Consider the following 21,694-nt stretch of genomic DNA (forward strand, 5'->3'; position numbering starts at 1 on the left):
TGCCTCCCCCTGACTACCTACTCTCTTCCTCTAGAACCAAAAGCCAAATACTCTTTCTAACGTAAGTAGCTTTTGTTCATTATAGTGTTTCAATTTTAGAACATAGATACAACCCTCACAATTCCATAAAGCCTGAAGCCAGCTCAGTCCCAGACCTAGAACACTTCAGTGTGTAGGATTATCCCTTCAAATCCCAGCCAGAGACAGTTGAACCTCTATTTCTACTAAGACCAGTGGACACTTGGCAATGTGTGGAGCTATTTTTTTTGTGTGTGTTCACACGTAAAGTGGGCAGAAATGTGTTGCAGAATCCAGTCCAAGAGAGACCTGGGATGTTGATACATATCTTCAGCCCTACAACAAAGTAGTCAGCCAAGATGGTGGAGCAAGGCACAAGCTCTGCACAGAATGGGGCAACCACTAATTGAGAGCAGTTGAAAGGGTAGTTCTCTACTCTCTTTTATTTTCCAAAACTGCCTGGCATTTCTCTTACAAAATATCAAGTTCTTGTATTAACTAAAAGTATATTTCACCTAAGGTTTGGATTAAAATCATGTTATTCTTTTTTTTTAAAAAAAAAAAAAGATTATTTGTTTTATGTATATGAGTGCTCTATCTACATGTATGCCTTTATGCCAGAAGAGGGCATCAGATCCCAGTTGTGAGCCACCATGTGGTTACTGGGAATTGAACTTAGGATCTCTGGAAAAGCAGTCAGCACTCTTAACAGCTGAGCATCTCTGCAGCCCATGTTACTCTTATAGACTGCTTTAGAGATCCAAAGCCTCAGAGTATGAGGCAAGCATTCAGCCACTTGTATATCCCAACTGTTTTATACTCTTGACTATAGCACCCTGACAGTTTCTAGTTTTTCTCTAGCATTAGAAAATGTCTAACTTTTCCTAAGGAGATAAAACTGGCAAGGTGTGCCTGTGTTTGTTTCTTTTTACAGACACATGAATAATTCATATGTACTCCTGCATATTGTAGCCAAAATAATTTAATTTAAATTTTCTGAGACTGACAACTATGTCATCTGTGATAACTTTTCTTTCTGTTTTTCTGTTTATGGAGGGCTGTGGGGCTGAGCTCCATGCTCTGCTGGCCTCCTTGGGATGGTGGGGCTAGTAAACAGACCTGCCCTCCTCCAAACTCAACACAGACTGTGTTTTTCTGGGACAAATTCCTCTTCCCCTGCATGAAAATACGCAAGAACTTCCTGTGAAACTATTTTTAACATCAAGAAGTGTATGTATATGCATGTAATTTTATATAAGCACATAAAGAACACTTGAAGAAATTTGATGTGGAGTAAATAGCTGCTGATAAGTAAAGCTTGGGGGACAGTTTAACAAAGATGTGTCGAGTGTGAAAACTGCAGACAGTGGCAGAAACTGTACAGCTCTGACAGAATAAGCAAATGCACTGAACACACTCTGTAAGGGGTCAACAGTGTATTATGTGAGTTCTATCACAGTAACTTCTTATTTCTCTTCTACACTTATAAATACTTAAATTACCAGTACCAGTTTTATTAATAAACTGCATTTCCCATAATCCCAGTCCTCAAGAAGCTGAGGCAAGGAAATGAATTCAAAATTAGTCTGACCTACATAACTAGACTGTTTCAGAAAAACAAAACAAAAATGCAACAACAACAAAAAAATCAAACAGAAATTGAAGCAAAACATGAAGATATAAAGTCTGCATAAGCCAGGTCATCATGTGGAGTTATCATTATGCTTCATAACTGAAATACGGTGTTATATGAATATTCTACCAATAACACAGGAGAGACTAGAAAAGACATGCAAATACATTATAACTTACAATCAACCCCCCAAAAAAGAGGGGGAAAGATGGAAAAAAACCCACAAGGACAATATTCTATTCTGGAATTATTGTATCAGGGAAGGGCTGGAGGATTCCACCAGGGTGGAATAGGGGCTACATTATACTTCTATTCTCCACTTGAAAGCTAGGTAACAACAAACAACTCAAGACTAGCTGGTTTGTGTATGCATGTTCAGGGAAAAGGAGGGTGCTGGGTGTCTTCTATTGCTCTCTGCCTTATTCCTTTCAAATAAGATTTCTCACTGAGCCTGAAGCTTGCTGTCTCAGCCCAACCGGCTGTTCAGTGAGTACCCAGGTTATGCCTATCTATCTCCAAGTGCTAGACTTATGGAACACAAGCAGCCATGCCCAGCTTTCCCCCTAGCAAACTCAGGCTTTCTTGCTTGCACAGCAAGTGCTCTACCCACTAATCCACATCCATTCTCTTGGTTCTCTTTTTCTTGACCATAATCTTGAAAAAAAATTCACATAAAATTTCTTATTGAGTGGTTTCAGAAATGTAGCAGAATGAATGTAAACAGCTTGACAAAAGCACGGTCCCTGTAAAGCCAACCAGCAGCTATGCTGGCCCTTCCAGACAGCAGCTGAGATGAGGTGTGTCTGAACAAGCCAAAAGAAGAGTCAGGCTGCTTGGAGAGATGCTTTGACACTGGCGGGTTCTACCCCTAGACAAAGGGAACAGACTGCGGAGACAGGGAGAACTACTTTTCCCCAGAGTTGAGACCCCTAATTGGTTACCAAATAACTAAAGGTCAGCCCTGAAATCATGTACATACAAGCAACACTAAATGGACTTAGAAGGTTATATTTATATTTATGCATGCAACAGTAAAAAACAATTAAAACGAGATCATGAATTTGAGAGGGAGTGAACAGGAGGGGAAGGAGGGAACAAGGGAAGGAAGGAATAATGTAATTACATCTTAATTTTTAAAATGTGAAAAGAAAACACACTGACACTGGATAGATGCTGAGGTCAGCAAGAAAGAGGATCCCTGCAGCAGTATATTATACTTATCCTGCCCCTACAGTGTCTTATATGGATCAGAGCCCCTCTGTCACTCATTTGTTCCACTACTGAAATTCAAAGTGCCCACACAAAAATCAGGTTCTGTGGACACCCACCTACTGGAGCAGAGTTTACTGAGGTATACAGGTACTAATCTGACAGTTCCACTGAAAGCTACATTGTGTCAAATTCTTTAAAAAGAGTAAGGCAGGGCCATGTACTGGGCTAATGGGTCAGTTCCAGCTTCCAAAGGTGACAAGAAGTAAAGTCAGAAGGTTTAACAGCCTTCTAAGATTCTTCTGAATATTAAAGATGCATTTGAAGCTTTACAGAGAACTATGCCATAACCCTCTGCCCTCAGTAAACCCTATTACTATGTTACTATAACTATGTATACTGCCTAGTTTTATGTCAACTTGACACAAGCTGGAGTTACCAGAGAAGGGAGCCTCAATTGAGAAAATGCTTCCATAAGATCTGGCTGTATTTTCTTCATTAGTGATTGATGGGGGAAGCTCAGCCCAGTGTGGGTACTATCACCCATGGGTTGGTGGTCCTGGGTTCTATATGAAAGCAGGCTGAGCAAGCTATGATGAACAAGCCGGTAAGCAGCACCTTTCCATGGCCTCTGCATCAGTTCCTACCCTGCTTGAGTTCCTGTCCTCACTGCATTTGATGATGAACTGTTATATGGAACTATGAGTGACATAAACCCTTTCTGCCCCAAGTTGCTTTGGTGATGGTATTTCATCACAGCCATAGTAACCTTAACTAAGATAACATGGAATGAAGACTACAGTTTCAAATGTGAGGACTGGGAATGAAAATGCATCCCCATTGCTTGTCATGAAAGGAAGCAATAACAACAGAAGTTTCCAGTTAGGAAGAGAAGATGGGAGACCGTAAGTGCTTAAAGAAAAACTGAGAATAGAAACTAAAAGGTCAGCCTTGGGCAGAACTTAATGTTTCATTTTCTTTCTTTCTTTTTCTTTTTTTTATTTATTTATTTATTTTTTTTTGGTTTTTCGAGACAGGGTTTCTCTGTGGCTTTGGAGCCTGTCCTGGAACTAGCTCTGTAGACCAGGCTAATCTCGAACTCACAGAGATCCTCCTGCCTCTGCCTCCCGAGTGCTGGGATTAAAGGCGTGCACCACCACCGCCCGGCCTCATTTTGTTGAGAGGATGTACAGGGCTAGTGAAAAAAAATTCAGGGCATCTTTCTCATAGACAAATGAAAATCTGAGTGGGAGACAGAACTGAAACAGATCCAGAAGTCACTGTAGAGGAAGTGAGGTCTCCATGCCCTTGGTGATCCAGTTTTGTATGTAAAGCTATCCCATACTATTCTAGTTTGCCTTCTGTTGGTGTGACAAACACCATGACAACAGAAGAAAGGATTTCTTTGGCCTGTACATGCAGGTCAAGTTCATCACTGAGGAAGTCAGGTCAGGAACCAAGCAGGAACTTGAAGCAGAGACCATGGGTGAACACAGCTAATTGACTCCCTTGCATGTCTCATAGTTAGCTAACTTCATTACACAGTTCAGACAATCCCCCACAAATACGCCCATAGGCCAGTCTGATCTGTCCCTCAGTTGAGGACAGTCTCGCAGTTGAGACTACTTTCTCAGCGACTCTAGGCTATATGAAGTTGACAGCTAAAGCTAACTCATCAGTTTCACAATATCAGTGTATGTCATGTGGGGGGGGGAGGGTCCTGCAATCTCTGATGAGAGGAGTATTGCTAATAGCTAAACACTAATTTGGTATATCGCCCCCTAATTCTTGTCTCATAAATTTTAATTAAAATTCAAGGAACTCTGATTAATTTATAATGACAAAATTACCTACAATTGGTCTCTAGTATGTCATAAAATATGTTCAACAAGGCAAGTTAAGGCATCTAAAACCCAATGCCTCATATACTATGCAGTGGGTATTGGGTGTAGAATTTAATTCTCCCAACAAAGTGAGCAGTACTTACTAAGGTTATGTTAGTAGGTATCCTGTTTCTCTTCTTCCACATCAATCACTTGGTGCTAAGTTCAGTGGCTGCCTGCCTCCAGCATCCTCACCTCCACAGCGGCACATCATGGTCAGCCACTGAAGCCGAATAATGGAAGTCTTTCTGAAATACTGCCTGAGAGCTCATGGAAGTGCCTACTGAAAACTGGCTTGCTGGGTTATGCAAGAGTGCAGGCGCTCCCAGAGACAAGAGGCACCGAATCCCCCAGGAGCTGCAGTCATATAGGTGGCTGTGAGCTGTCCAGTACGGGTGCTGGAAACCAAACTCAGGCCGACTGTAGGAGCAGTGTGCATACCTAACCCCTTTGCCATCACTTTAGCCCTCACATTATTCTTAAGTAAATTCATCAGCTCCTACGACCTAGCATCCCCATCAATAGTTTCCAAAAGGTGGTTCCTGGGTCAGAAGTGGTGGATCAACAGAGAGTTGCTTACAAGTATTAATTTTAAGTCCTCCTACGTCTAAGTTCTCTTGAGTCTATTAATCAATGCCTTGCCAATCTTCACAAGAGTTTCTCATGAACCCTGAAATTTGAGAGCTATAAGTAGGTCATTAAATAAATTCAATAACAATCAGCACTTAAAAAACAAAAAAACAAAAATGAGATAGAAAAAGAACAAAATTCATCGCATTGTAAAGTAGTATTTGTTCAACTTTTGTCTCAAATATACATGCATATTTCTACAGATGCATCTGTACTGGTTGTCATGGTTTAGACATTACATGTCCCTCAAAATCCCATTTGTTAGGACTGGAGAGAGTTCAGTGGTTAGGAGAACCTGCTGTGTTTGCAGAGGACCCATGTTTAGACCCCAGGACCCATATGCTGGTTCATTAACATCCATAACTCCATTTCTAGGGAATCTAAGACCCTCTTCTGAATTCTGCGGGCCACCAGGCATGTATATATGGTATGGCACATACATATATTCAGAAACATTAAATAATAAATGAATAAATAAATAAATCTAAAACCAAAAGCCTCAGTTGTTAAAGGCATGGCAGCCGTCTATGGCCCCGTTAAGAGGCTCTCTACACCTTAGGTGTGCTTGGAAAGGACACTGGGAGCCAGATTCTCTCTCCTCTTTCTTATTCCACATCCCCCACGGCTCGAATTTCCTCCTCCCCCTTCTCTTCTATCCTCTATGATGTGAACAGCTCTTGTGCTACACAGACACAGGCTCTGATCAACAAGGTGACGGGACCTAATCAGAAACTTTTAAAGCTGAATGAAAAGAAATCTTTTTCTCTTGAAAGTTGACTTCCTCATCAGGAATTTTCTTACAGGGAGAGACAGCTGACTAACAGTTAAGAGTTTGTTGCAGGGCGGGTTCCAAATATTTTCAACTACCTGAAGACTGCATGCATAAGGCCACTTAACCCCATGTCATGAGGATCCTATCTTAGTCTCTGAAGCATTCTACTTAACACGGTCTTATAAAATATACTGGTTCTTCTCATAGTACCTTTTGTACTTAGTATTTTACCTTATATTTAACTTTGACTTCCTCTGTACTTTATTCCAAAGCTTAGTATTTGTCCTTTTTCTTCTTTGTTAGAACATTAGCTAAAGACAGAACATTCCCAGCCACTTTCCCAATGCCGCTCAATAGTATCCACCTACCCATAACATCCACCCAACAAACATTGCCTATATGAACTCCAGAGCTAACTAACAAAGCCTGTAGTGGGCTTTGCCGCCATGTGTATCTCATGTCCGTGATCTCTCTTATAAGTCAGCACTGCCTTGTGGGCCAACAGTTGAATCTGAGCCATGTACTTCCAGCACAGACCTTGGGGAAGTTACCAAATTTATTTCGTAAAATGCAAACAAAAGAGTTCTGGAATAGTAAAACAGATATAAACAGTAACCCGAATGACTTTTAATTTAGACCAAATGAGCAAAATATTAAATTAGTATGAGTCACAGAACAAAGAGAACTGCGGAAATCTATTCTAAAGGGAGTGCAGGAGGCCAGAGGCTCAGGCTGTCGGTGAAGTGTGAGGTATTTGGCATTTCTGGAGGCTAAGAGTGAAATCAATTGTGTGTAAGATGAGAAGGGCGTACACACTGAGGGTGAAAAACATCACAGACAAAAGAAATGGAGAGAAGAGTCATAGACACACGAAAATGAACTTGCTGGAGAAACCATGAAACAAGGTTTCGCAGTTAAGAGAAATTACAGCTCTTTCAATACTTAGTGTAAGCCAGGGTCCTTCCTGTCCTCACTGACGTGTGCATGTGGATGCTGCTGTTCCGCAAATCTCATGGTATCAAATGTGAGGAAAAAGACCTCAGCACTCAGTTCCTTTGTCGGGACTGTAAAGCATCTCAAGCAGCAGCATGGCCCTAGACAGTGCCTGGGTGAGAACCCCAGTCCTACTATGTATGACTGCATGACTTGAGACACAACTCTGAACCCGTTTCTCTGCTCAATGATGGGAGTTGTCACACTGCTGCCAAAAGTAAGGCTTCAGAAAGATGCCCGAGACATGGTAAACAGAGTACTTACTAAGTACTGAATTGTCCTTTCTTTCTTTTTCATTTCTTTTTTTTCTTTCTTTTCTGAGACAGGGTTTCTCTGTAGCTTTGGAGCCTGTCCTGGAACTAGCTCTTGTGGACCAGGCTGGCCTCAAACTCAGAGATCCGCCTGCCTCTGCCTCCCAGGTTCCTGGATTAAAGGTGTGCACCACCACCGTCTGTACTGGACTGTCCTTTAAGCACTCTCTGCCTGTTAAAACAGTCCTATGAAGCAGAGTGCTGTAGGGCATCCATGCCCACTGATAGGCAAACATGAGCCACAGATGGGTCAGAATTGACATTCTAAGCAGCTGCCTTACTGTCCATATGAGAACAAGAGAGTGAGCTCACACTTGTCCGTGCCTGGAATAAGTTGCCCTCCAGGAGACGAGGCTGACCTACCACCACTTCATTCACTCAGCTGGTGACTCCACCAAGGGAAAAGGAGCTGTTTATTCATTTTGTGGCTGATGCTTTTTCTGTACAGTGGATCACACTCAGCAAGCTTTGTTAACTAGTGAAAAGGAAGCAGCAAAGGGCTCTGCAGAGCATACGTCAAACTTTCAAAAAGTCAACTTCAGTATCAGCTACATTTTTACATTTCATTTCTATTTATTCCTGTTTATAAAAAGAATAAAGTGAGCTTAATAATCATGAAAAGCAACAGGAAGAGCAAAGCCTTTTGGAGACGATCCTGTGGCTCGGGGAAGCCTGTTTACTTCCTTTAGCCTCACTATCACTACAGGAAGCACTGACCACTCTTAGAGAAGAGGCTACATTTACAGACTGCACAGTACTGTCACCATTTACTTTCCAGACCACTTCCATATCCCAAAAGAAACTGCATATACAACAACCAGGCATAACTACATACTGTATTTGCAAAAGAAAAGTGATTTCTTTAAATACAGCCTCTAGTAAACCTCTGCAAAATGTTTAGTTGGTTCAATGCACAAATTAAAATCATGAAACAAATTCATGATGCCTCCACTGTGTACTATGACACAGTAAGTCTGTGCTTTCACACGAGCATGGCAGCACTCCTTTAAAGGACAGCAATCAAGCAACCCCTACAGCCCCTACAGCCAACTCAGATGGTTAAGGTTAGAACCCCAATTCTCAGGGTTTAGCAATTTTGTTTCACAACTTCTTAGTAAAATTAAAGCACTGTGACAACATAGTCTTCTTAGGTATCCTTTGTTAATTTCATATAGAAAAGTTTAGGAAATAAAAGCCACAGGAGTTTCAAAGATAAAACTTTATTTTTAACACTTGCTCACGCACATTTTTGAAGACCTACAGTCCTGTACTTGTGATTCACAATAGTTATGACAACAGAATTTAATAATCCTGCATCTACCCTAAATAATGCAAAGGAACTCACTGTCGCTCAGAGCACAATCTTCCTGGCTCTCCTCATCACCACTGTCCGCAGATGGAGCTCTGTACGGAGGAGGCAGCTTCATTGGAGGCGGAGCTGTTCCATGTCTCTGAAGGTGAAGAAAAGGGTTAACAGCTTTCATATGATCCTTTTCTCCAGCGACAAAAGAAAACACACACATAAAGATAATCTGAAAACAGTCTGGCTGTAGCTGCCTCAGTCACAACACAAGGACTGTAAAATAAATACAATTTATTTCTTCCAGTTCCTATTATTTTATAAAAGTAATTTTATATAAATGCAGCAATGCAACAATAGAAATTCAAGAGCACAGCTTTGAAGAACACTGCCCTGTCTAGAACACACCCCTTTGCCCGTGAGAAAGCAAAACATGTACATTCTCTTTATGCCATCAGACTCAATCCTCTGTGTTACCAATTAAATAACTCACAGATTTTCAAAACAAATGCTTTAAAAATATCAACTTTAAAATTATTCAGGTTTTTTATTATAAGAATTACAGATTATTTTAAAAGTAACTAAAATATCAGATTTTATTAGTTTGTAGATGGTCATACACATTTAATGCTAAAAGGGCAGTGGGTGTAATTGATTATTTCTGAATAAGGATGCTCTAAATTTATACAGCAAATAACATAACATACAACAATGTGACTCATATAGATAATTAAAGTGAAACAAAATTCTATTATTAAATTACCTTCACAGAATGAAGACATGTTCTTGAACGTGAGAAAAAATTAATCATGCCAAACCTTCCAGAAATGCCAGGTGCTGCAGAACAGGAGCTGAGATGCCCAAGCCCTTTACAACACCCAATGACTAGATTACGATTTGCCTTCCTACATGACTGCAATAAAGTGCATTCAATTATGCTTTATCTGACAAAACCACTAATGCAAGGTACACCTCTGCTGAGTGGACACTGCCCATTATAACACGGCACACCTCTGCTGAGTGGACACTGAACATTATAACAAGGTACACCTCTGCTGAGTGGACACTGCCCATTATAACATGGTACACCTCTGCTGAGTGGACACTGCCCATTATAACAAGGTATACCTCTGCTGAGTGGACACTGCCCATTATAACACAGCAGTGAATTCCTCCAGAAGAGAAGGAACTATGTGGGACTCAAGGAAGAAAACACTCATATTTCTTGAGTACAATGTCTAATGAAATCAGTGATTATATATGTGGAAAATACAAAATATTAAACTGTAAGAGTGATAAAGAGAAGTCAAATGTGAAACATTTTACTAAGAAACAAATCAGAATGTGACAGCTATAGTCTTCAAGTTGAAAAAAGTGAGTGAAATGAAAAGAAAAATAAAGTGGTGGTCCCACTGCCAAAACTACCCCTTCTTTTCTCAGAATCAGCTTATTCAATGTCAGAGATGATCCTTCAAACAAGAGCAGGGGCTGAAAGTACTACTGAGAGCTAAGAATGCCAGCTTATTTGATTACATCCAACACTCTTGAGAGAAGATCACAGGTAAGTACATCCTAACTCAGGGTGGAGTGGAACCCATCATCTCTCTGCTTAACTTCCCAGTGCAGAGACTAAAGTGTACACCATGCCCAGTCCCCCAGGGCACCCTCCTGCTGCACATTAAAGAAGGATGTGCACACAGGCAAACCCTCCAGTGATGGAGAAGGTTGGAGCTCCCTATGCTGAAGTAGACCAGGAGATGACAACACCATCAACAAAGAGAACAAGACACACTGAATGGCACACTTCTTCTTTTAGTCCCAGGCACATGGTGACCTCCCTAAGTATTTACTGGGTATCTAAATAACTGCCCTGATTCATGCTGTTGCCTGAAAGATAAACTTTCAGAAAATAACAGTGATGCAGGCAATTCTTTTTGTTTGTTTCTTTGAGATACAGTCCAATGTGATATAGCCCAAGCTGGCTTCTAATTCTATACATTGCTAAGGATGGCCCTAACTCCATCTCCCAAGTTCTAGGATTTCAAGCATGTGCCACTGTAACTATTGCATATGATTCTCACTTGACAGTAGAGCATATTGATTTTGAATGGCAGAGAAGCAAATGGTTTGTCTTATAAAAGATAGCACCAAAGTTACACCTTCTTGTCCCATAAGGCATGAGCTAATTTTATATCTAAATTTGAACTTTACTTAATTCTCTTCTATTCCCTGCACCAGGCTTACCATCTCTTTTTGCCCTCACTAGTGAGTTAAATAAATAGTTGGCAATGCACTTTTTCATAGTTTTATGAAAACTGTTGTAATTTTTTACACTATACACTGACAGTTTTGGAATTCCCACTGTGACGATCAAGGAGACTCACCTTCCAGAACTAATTAAACAGAGATGACTCATATGCAATTTGTGAGCTGTTTAAACCCATTTACATAACTTTTTTGACTCACATAGTATATATTCTGAGAAAGAGAACTCCATTACTTTTTCCAATTTCTCTGTGGTTTATTTCCAATTCTCTGTGTGTGCTTTAGATACTAGATTAAGTCTGATCTGTTATTCACTTGGACTGTAACTTAGCAACGGCAGTAATGAATGGAGTTTGGGTTTTGCTCTCGACATTGGGTGGCATTTATTGGGAATGACAAACCCCCCAAAGCTGGCTCATGGATCTAATGTCCACTGGTTGAGAAGTAATAGACAACATGCTTATTAGTTTCCTGTTTGATTTCATGCTAAAGAAACAGGCGGTTTGCATTTCTGTGTCTGCACAGAACATAAGGCTGCATGGCTAGGATAGCATCTAGACGCTGACTCTCTGCATTTGAGGAAAACTTTTACTGCTCATTTTGAATGTATTTTAATAATGTATAACAGTCCTGAAAGCAAAAACCAAAAACACCTTTTTCTCTTTAGTTTAGAAACTAGTGTTATTTAAACCACAATCTGAGAACCTTTAAAAGAATCTAAGCACCTAAGTGTGTATGTGGAGGGGTACAGGCCCATGAATTTGAATTCAGGAGCCTCGGAAGCCAGAAGCCTGGGACCCTCCAGGAACTAGAATTATACTCAGCTCTGAGCAGTCAAACATGGGTGCTGGGAACTGAATTCAGATCTGCAGTAGCTCCACATCTTCTTAACCCAGAGAAACGTTTTTTATGTGAGAATCCAGATTCAAAGAAATATGTGCTAGACACACCTGTGATCTCAGCATTGGGAGATGGAGGCAGGAGGATCAAGATCTCTCTGAGCTAGAGAGCGAGTTCCAAGACAGCCTAGACTACACAAGACCCTTTCAGAAAAAAAGAGAAAGCAAACAAACAAACAAAAAAAAAAACAAAAAACAAAATACAAATCAAGATTCACATGATCAAAGTGATGAGAATTTTCTCAACAAAACCAAAACAGTAATATTATACAAACGGCAGTCTGATTACAACTGAAATAACTTAGAAAACAATCAGTCTCACTGGCAAAATACAACATTTCTAGGAATAAATAAAGGGTCTATACTTTTCTGGATTATGAACATCAATGAAGAGAAATAATTTCACAGAAATAAAAATATGCTAGGCAACTAAGTTTGCAACATCAGAGCAATGTGTTGTTGTCTCAAATCTATCCCAAAACATAATCAAACTAATTTGTGGAAATGGACAAGCTGACTTTAAATTTACATAGAAATAAATGAACGTAACTGTGCAAGACTTTAGAAAGAGAGATATAAAAAAATAAAAATAAACCCACTCAACTAGAACACAAGATTGATAGCCAGGTACCAATAAATGAGGAACAGAGCATGCAGGGATAGACAGGCTCAGAAGCATGGCCTCCCTCTCACAATTCCAGCCAGGACAGGCTTGGACTATAAATCCTATTTTGCCCACCAAATACTATTTTAAAATAGTGAGCCAATTTCCCTTAATGGGGTAATTGATACCATACTCAAAGATAATTTTTAGTTCAGTAAATTCTATCAGAATAGAAGCAGGAAAATAAAATGGGTGACTAATTCAGACTGATTATGAAAATATTTTTTCCCAGTAGAGGTAAATTTTGATAAGAATCTTCTTAAGGAAAAGAAATATGTAAATGAAAACTTCCAACTGTGAGCAGCATACTCTGAGAAAGGCCAGCCAGCCTGCAGAAACAAACAGTAAAGTGAGCTACAGATGTCCTTGGCTGTGCTTCACCAGGTCCCTGCTTCATCCCAAGACCAAGGTTCACACCCAGCAGAAATCCACAGGACACCTCACTGCTCTCACCCACCACTGTTCAGCTGTGAAAAGAAACCAAAGCAGTCCTCAAAAGTCCTCAAAGGCTTGCTTACCTTTGCTCTTGGTCCCTGAGTGTCTTGATCCTGGGTCCTGGCAGGTGGTTTGCCTTTGTTATGCACACTTGGGATTATCTGCCAACGCCAAAGAAAGGGAGAAGGGAGGGGAGAGAAGGAGAGATGAGCTAGCTCAAATGTCTTCTTCTAAACTTGGTACCATGGTGCACACCCATAATCCTAGCAGGAGGATCCCAAGTCTGAATGAACTACACAGTGAGCTCAAGGCCACTCTGGGGGACACAGTTTCAAAAGAAAACAAAAGGTGGTGCATACCTTTAATCCAGCACTCCAAAGGCGGAAACCTGAGGATCTATTTGAGTATGAGGCCAGTCTGGCATACACAGCAAGTTCCAGGGGTACATACTGAGACCATGTCTGGGGGTGGGGGGAATATCCCCCTCTCTTTCTGGTTAGTGTGGTATGGGTGACTTTTCTCACTGTGTAGCTCAGGGTGTTCTAGAACTTGCTATGTAGTCTAGGCTATCCTCAAACTCATCATCTTCCCAGTTCGGGATAAGAGGTAAGTGCTATGGAGATGGGGGCCATGTATTGGGCTTCGATACATTCCTTTTCATCTATTTGTCTATTAGTTCAGGCCAGGCTTGGCACTAAGCAAGCTCCAGTCTTTGTTTCTGTGTTTTTAGACAGTAAAGACTTAATGAATCTGGTGACTTCATCTCAAAGTAAATAGATGAGAAGTTCAATTCAAGGCAATCAGCAAAAGTAGGTAAAGTGGAGAAAATCTGCATTATAAAATCATGTCACCAGAACAAATAAAGATTTGTGTGTAAGGTGAAGACAGAAAACTACAAAGCTAGACTACTGTTATTTAAATATCTAATTCTGCAAAGGAAGTTTCAGTGGTGACTAAAGTGACATGTTAGATTATAGGATCCCTCATTTATTTGACTTCTGAACTCTCAGCAGAAATATGTTATTTAGCAGACTTCATGGACTTGATAATTTCTATCACTGGTAGCAGAAGGACAAATTACAAACATTTCTACTATCCAATGAGAGAAGAAATTGGATGATTTTTTTTGTGATCTCTGTGGTGTGCAGACAAGGTCTGATACATAATTGCATTCACTAAGTATTTATTTATAAAAGAATAAAATTCAAACTTATTTTTTAAATTTTATATATTTATTTTTTATTGCATGAATGTTTTGCCTGCATGTAAGCATGTGTTTGCTGCAAGTGTGCCTGGTCCCATAGAGGTCAGAAGAGGGCATCAGATCCCTTGGAAGAGGAGTTATAGGCAGCTGCAAGCCATTGTACAGGCGCTGGGAATTGTATCCAGGTAGTATGCAAGAAAATGCAGTTCTCTTAACCACTGAACCATCTCTCTAGTCCCCTGAAGTTCAAATATATATATATATATATTCTTAGAAATGCTAATAGCATAGCTTTCTTATTTATTTATTTATTTATTTATTTATTTATTTATTTATTTATTTTTGCACAGAACCTCACTCATTATTCCAGGGCTACTTAGAACTCTGTATAGCCCAGGCTGGCCTCCAGTGTGTTGGTGAGCTACCATGCTTAGTTAAAGGTACAGATGGCTTGTCCTCCTGGTTCTTCCTCTGCAGCAGCTGCCTCTGGCATCTGGCTGCTAATTCCCAAATAATGTCTCTTTGTAATGTTATCTATGAGACACCATAGGAAAATAATAGCATTTTTCATGTTTGTTTTCTTTTCTAGTCCTAGAGATTGAATCCAGGGCCTCACCCATGATAGGTACTCTACTCCTAACCACTAGTAATGGTGGTTCATATGGCCAACAGAAATAATTATGGCATAAAACCTGATGGCTGACATGAAGGTAGGAAAAAAAAAACCTTTTCAGAAAATTAAAGGAACTGTCTGTCTAGAGAGCATTAAAAACAAAACAAAAAAATTACCTACTTTGAGCTAAACGCAAATGACATTTTATTCAATTTTACTCTACTAAATAAGCAAATTCAGAATTAGTAAGGTCTCAGAAATATTTCACTTCAATAAAAAAACCTGTAATAAGTTCTTCAAAAGACTTGTTTTTATTCATATGTATGTGTCTGTGTGTATGTGTACATTCGTGTCCACGTGTCTGTGTAACTGTGCATGTGTGTGCATGTCCGTGCCCTCAAAGGCTAGAGAGGGTGTCAGATTCCCTGGAGCTGGTGTCACAGGCAGTTGTGAGCGGCCCAACATGGGTACTAGGAACCAAACCTGAGTCCTCTGCAAGAATAGCAAATGCTCTCAGCTGCTCCAGCTCCAGCAATACCTTCTTAACGTACAGTCAGAGCTTCCTAATCAGCATAGTGCTCCGCACTTTGTCTCACTCATAGACACTAACAACCTGCAGGAGTACAAGGTCACAGCCTATGGGCAGGCGGTTCTTGACAGATGCCAGAAACAGCACAATCTGGGACTACTTCCGCACATGTCAAAAGCAGGCCGAGATAGAAGGCATGCGAAAGCTGTGATATGAACATTCAGTTGCCTCTCATGATGTCTATATTCTGAATAGAGAACATACTATTGCATATGCTAATCACCGGCAAAGCTCAGAAGATAAAATGCTCACCCAAAGCAATATCTCCTACAGGAAAATAGAACGCCATCTATTTCATGTAACAGTGCAGTGAAAGATGAATTTTTATGGTGCATATACCAAAAGAAGGGCACCGTGCTAAAGTCATGTGATAAGGAAGTACAGCCAGGGTGCTGGAAGAAAGACACATCATACTGACTCTGGGGAAATTGAGGTCTAGCACATAGCTGTATTCGGTAAGTGCTTAGAGATGAATGAAGTTAACAATGCTTAAGGGATGGCTGAGGAGATGGTAACAATTTCAAAAGGGTTTTTTGTTGATGGAAGTGGGAGGGGCAAGGATAGGAAAAATATACACAATGCTACTATCAAAGGTACTTATGTTATTTCATGAGAAAAAGATTACCTTGGCATAGAAACTTCCCAAAGAGAAATGCAGTAGGAATGAACCATAGGCTCTGATCACAAATGAACAATTGCTAGGTGAGGAAGGGCTGGGATTCAGAAGTTCAGAAAGGGATGTGTCTGTGCTAGTTCTGATGTGGCACATGAACTGCTGTATGGTTGATGGTGCCGAGTTTTTCAGCACAAAAACACTTTTACGTTATAGTATTAGGAAATCTTTTAGAGTTCTGAAGAAAGTTCAAAATTTAGTGTGAATAGGTCAAAATGTTTACGATATCTGGGCAAGGTGGCCTACACTTGTAGCCCTAGCTACCGACATGGAAGGCAAGAGGTCAGGAGTTTGAGGTCATCTTGGACAACTCAGAAAGACTTTGTCTCAAATAAAAACTAGGGGCTGAAAGTAGAAAGTCCGGGGAAGGGTGCTAATTAACATGTGAGAGACTCTGGGTTTGATCCCTAGCACTGGAGATTCATTTAATAAAATTAAATTTGGAAGGGTGAGGATGAGTACAAAGTAGCTCAGGAGTACAATGCTGCCATGGGTGAAGCCCAGAGTTCCATGGTTAGCACAGCAAACTAGAGAAAGCAATGAAACTGTGAAAATATTCTCTGCACCTGCCAACCTCCACCCCAAGACTTGTGGCAACAATCAAGCCAAACCCCTTTAGCAAAGTCTTGAAATTTGATTGTGTCATTGTGCTGAAGCAGGTTAAAAGCAGAGCAAGCCAAACTAGTGACTAACACCATCAGTTACCATACACTCACAGCTGGAGGCCAGAGGCTACAGTGTGGCACCCTGCTCTGCTTCCTGGACCAGATGACATGGGTATGGAAGGATGTTCAGGAGATGCTCCTGTTTTTAGTGGTGAGTTTATGTCACCCACTGAAAACCTCATATCTCAACTCACTAGTGAAAGCTACTGGAGACTCGACATTTTTAGTTGAATCTGTAACATATTCAAATGTTCTAAACATTTTTCAACTGGGCATTTATGGTGGCCACATAATGTATATCCAGGATGAACCATTTTCACTCACAACTGTTTATTGGGAAGTACCATTTGGCAAGAACAGTATGGCTAAATTTCCTGTTGAATGCAGTTCTAGAAATAAAAGCAAAGTCACAGTACCATTCTCAATATTATAAAATACAGTTTAAAAACAACTCCAAAAAAGCCTAATTGAATCTCAAATCATATAAAAATGAGAGGTCTCAGTTGGTCTTGGTGGGGAGCAACACACTATAAGGATGGAAGGCACAGCGGTGGTACACAGAAACACAGCAGAGCCGCCCACTGTGACCACGGCTGCAGACCACTATTCAGAAACTGCATGCAAAGTACCCCATTAAAGCTGGGGTGCTAAGACAGCTGGTGATCCACTTGCCCTGTTCTCCACACAAGTATTAGCATCTGTAGTCCCTGAAGGATTGAGACACAAGAAACACTAAAACTGTGTAGTTTTTCTCCTGTTCAGAAGTACACGTTCTTCCAATTCTAGGATTCAAGCTACTGAGAAATAGACAGCTGCCACTGATACCTTTGTGTCAGAGGTCTGATTCTACTAACTGAGTGGTTATCACAAGAACAGACAACATATCTCTCTTTATAGGATCCAAACATATAAGCACATGACGGCTCCTCTACAAGGTTTTTATACCTGACCCTTTCCAACTTCAAAATAACTTAGAAAATTGATATAGTGCGTCGCTGTGTTAGCAGAACCAACAAGCAGGCAGGACGGGACTAGGAAGAAGATGTGTGGTTCACAGGCTTGTTGAAACTAATAATGTATGGTGTCATGATTCAACTTTGGCCAGCAGATCAAAATTGGGTCTAAAAACAGAAATTGAAGGGAAAAGTTAAATCTGTACTGAGTTACTGTTTTTTCTACTAGTAAAGCCAAGCAACAATGAACATGTGGGAATACTGGGGGACAAAGGTTAGCACAGAGGAGAACAGAACAGGATTGTACTGACCCTGGGGGTGGATGACAGGCTCTGTACCACGAACACCACAGGGTTGCCTGCGTTCTTGATGGCCTCCACGGCTTCGGCATGCGAGGCATTCTGCAGGTCTATGCCAGACACCTAAAACTCACAAGACGACACTCTGATTAGAAAGGCACCAGATTATGCAAGGGTTAGCTCAAGTTCATGTATCAATCATCCTGTGTGTGAGAAAAGCCAGAAACTAATGAGCTAGACCACATTCAGGAACTGGAAACAACTACAAAGGAAATGCTCTACTTTTTCACAGTGTGATTCAGGAAAACCATGCTTTCACCTGGGGCAGGGCAAAGCGGACAGTTCCATTATAACAATATTTCCACTTTCATATAATGACCCTGAACTGGAAGCTAGTCAGGTTCCACTCCCAGGAGGTCTCTGCAATAGCACAGGGCTGTATGTAACAGAAGCTTTATTCAGAACGGAGTGAGGAACCTTCTGAACTTTTACTGTATCTCCGTTAAACTGAGGGTTAAACTATTATTACAGTGCAGAAACTGAGTATTTCCTAATTTGTGTTAACAAAATAAGTGTACAAGCATGCACAGGCTGTTTTGCTTATTATAGAAACTCAGAGAGCCTAATTTGCTAGCATCTCCACAGTTCTCTAAGAGCACAGAACCAGGGTTTCAAATCAAATACAGAGCAACAACTTAATTGTGAGGTGGGTTTAGTCAGCGGGGTGGTGAGTGCTTTGTTTCAAAGGCATGAAGAGAAGGATGGAAGGATGAAGGCAGGAGTTCCCCTAGTGGACCCTTGAGTGACAGATGGAAATGGTTGATGGTGGGAAGAAGCTAGGGACACACTGCAACACCAAATCCTGGTTCTTCTCAGCTTTAGAATTAGAAAGCAGGAATTCAACTGATCACATGAGTGAAGACCTACTCCTCAGAAATAAACCCCGGCTTCTTAAAGAAGTTCTTATTATGTACCTAAGTCTATCATGTAATTGCTTAAAAACAACTGTTTACAGCAGACAGACAGAACTCATCATGGGCTTAAGTAAAATCAAACAAAATAAAAACTTTATAATAGGAATCACAGTAAAAGAACAAATGATTCATTACATTTGATACAATGTATGGTAAAATGTAACTCTGAATGCCAGTGTCAGCTTGAAAAAAACTAGCAGATAAGGCGGAAAAATAATTTTATTTATTTAAAGATGTGATTTATTTGATATGTGTACATATGTCACATATGTGCGGGTACTTGAAGATACCAGAAGAAGGTTTCAGATTCCCTGAAGCTACTGTCATAAGCTCTAGTGTGGGCAACATGACGAAGGTACTGAGAACATACGAGGTCATATGGAACAGAAGTAAGGGCTCTTAACTGTTGAGACACCTCTCAGATTCCTAATTTGTAGAAGACAAAGCAAAAGGCCACCAGAAAGCAGGTGGAAGGCATGCTTGAGGGCTTTGCTGGAGAGGATAAGTTCATGGAAGCAGACACCACGGAGCCAGGACAGAACTGCAAACCAGAACCACAATGGTGTACCACTGTATTCCTATTAGAATGGCCAAACTGATAACACCACCACCAGATGACAAATGTGAACAAACTGGATCATTTACTCATGGCTTATAGGGATATAAAGTGGCTCAGTCACTCCTGAAGATAGTTTGATAGTTCTATTTAAATTTATAAATGAACTTAACATGAAGCCTAGCAAGCAACATTTGTACATTTTCCAGAGAAATGAAGACTTGTTTGCATTTGGTAATTACACACTCTGTTTGGTGACACACACCTATAATCTTGGCAGGAGGTAAAAGTGGGAAGAATAGGAGTTTAAGGCCAGCCTCAGTTGTAAACAGGCTCAAGGCCAAGATGGGCTGGCTATATGGAACTAGAGATATCTACTCTGGTATCATTCAACAAGCCCAACGCACTTTTAGTGTTTTCATGTCCATTTAAAATTTATTTCCCAGGACTAGAGAGCTCTCTTAGCAGTTAAGAGCATTTGCTGCTTCTACAGAGGACCTGGGCTCAGTTCCAATCACCTATATGGCAGCTAACAACCAGTTTCCAGAGTATCTAAAGTCTTTTTCTGGCCTCTGCAGTCTCCTGTACTTACAAGATACACATAAATTCATGCAGCACTCACACATACACATACAAATAATAAACAATCAGTAAATCTTTAAGCTAAATAAGATTTGTCTCCTATAAAACTGAACACCTGTGACCCATGGACCATGTGATCTATCCCCTTCAAAGGTCAACTTCTTTCTGTAGACAAGATACAAAAACAAACGCCAGAACTTGCTAAGGGTTCTGGGAAGCAAGTGTCCACCTGTTCTACATGCAGTGCAATGCTAAATGCTTCAGTCAGCTGGGGTTCTGGCCTTAACATTTTACTTGCTCTCCCCTCACAAGCTAGAGGAATTCAGATAGTGTGCATACGGTATACAAACTAAGACACCACAAAAGGATATTACCAACTGGATCCAATTATACATGAGGTTTGCCAAAGTGATTCTTCTTCTGATTTAAACGTTTCAAGTTAAACATTGCTTCAACTTCACTTACCTCAAGTATTTTATCTCCAGTTTTAAGTGCATGGGTTTTTCCTGCAGGACTATCTTCTAACACTTGTTTGATGAATATACCCTTGAGCTCCTCTCCATTCTTTAAGCGTTTTATAACTGTTTGTCCACCAACAATGCTGATACCAAGAGATACGTTAGGTTCTCTAAAAATCTCAACACTGTAAAAGGGACAAAGAAGCACACTCATGAATAAGGTAATTTAACTTGCTATGTTGTCACTTTAAGTGCTCCATCTATTGCACAGCCTGTGGCTCATGTTTTATTAAAATTTCCTAAGGTACTTTAAAGATTTTATATAAATGATGCTAGCTCAAAAATTATAAGACACTCAAAATTTATGACATGTAAAAGTTTAAATTTTGAAAAGATGAGACTCAGGGATGGGCTAGCTAAGACTCAGCGCGCCTCTCTCCTCTCACTGCACCACCAGTCACTTCACCCCTATGCACAACCTTAGCAGGGAGACTCTGAGCAAATAACAGAGGTGGAGACTGAAGAAGGCACATATTCATTTTAATAAGGCCTCAGCTTTTCAGAGTAAAATAAACATGCTAGAGTGGCTCACAATCCACTGCTTTTCCCAGAGAGGTTTGAGGGTGAGGACCTCTGTAGAAGGCAAATGGTATCTGCTTTTAACGCTAAAAGAAGTTTCTTTGCATTTGACTTCTGCATCGTTTCTGTTTGTTGGCTTCTGTATTTGAGATAAGGTCTTGCCATTTAGCTAGGCTGACCTTCAACTGGCATTCTTTATGTTTTGGGATCCCAAGTGCTAGGACTACAGGAAAGTGCATCATATCACTTAAACAGCCATACAAATACCCAAACAAATATTTACTTTTATCCAAAGAAACTATAAAAAGGAATATGAAATTAGTTCCTATATAAATTTTGCTTTAACTACAGAAGTATGACTAGAAGTTAACTCAATTTAAAATATTACTCAGAAAATATGTCTTCAGAGTCATTAAGACAAATTTGGGAATTGTAAGATGATAGGTTGAGGGCTGTGGACTTAACACAGCATAAAAACAGAAAGAGGCTACTGAAGGACTTTAATAACCATAAAACTCTGGCAGCCTGACAAGTACA

The 21,694-nt window shown here is 40.3% G+C and overlaps 1 protein-coding gene across 6 annotated transcripts in view; it reads right to left on the bottom strand.

The window, feature by feature from the left end:
* The window catches only part of Patj (PATJ crumbs cell polarity complex component), a 307,480-nt gene that overhangs the window by 156,615 nt on the left and 129,171 nt on the right, over positions 1-21,694 (bottom strand). For all 6 annotated transcript variants that reach the window (XM_041651469.1, XM_041651475.1, XM_041651470.1 and 3 more), the window contains 4 exons: positions 20,586-20,763; positions 18,021-18,131; positions 13,096-13,173; positions 8,795-8,900 (listed from right to left, as the gene is read on the bottom strand). In XM_041651469.1, the coding sequence (XP_041507403.1) occupies positions 8,795-8,900; positions 13,096-13,173; positions 18,021-18,131; positions 20,586-20,763 (473 nt within the window). The remainder of the gene's footprint in view (positions 1-8,794; positions 8,901-13,095; positions 13,174-18,020; positions 18,132-20,585; positions 20,764-21,694) is intronic.

Source organism: Microtus oregoni, unplaced genomic scaffold (genome assembly GCF_018167655.1).
Source record: "Microtus oregoni isolate MIOR12 unplaced genomic scaffold, Mior012 000005F_ref0000423, whole genome shotgun sequence".
Lineage (NCBI taxonomy): Eukaryota > Metazoa > Chordata > Mammalia > Rodentia > Cricetidae > Microtus > Microtus oregoni.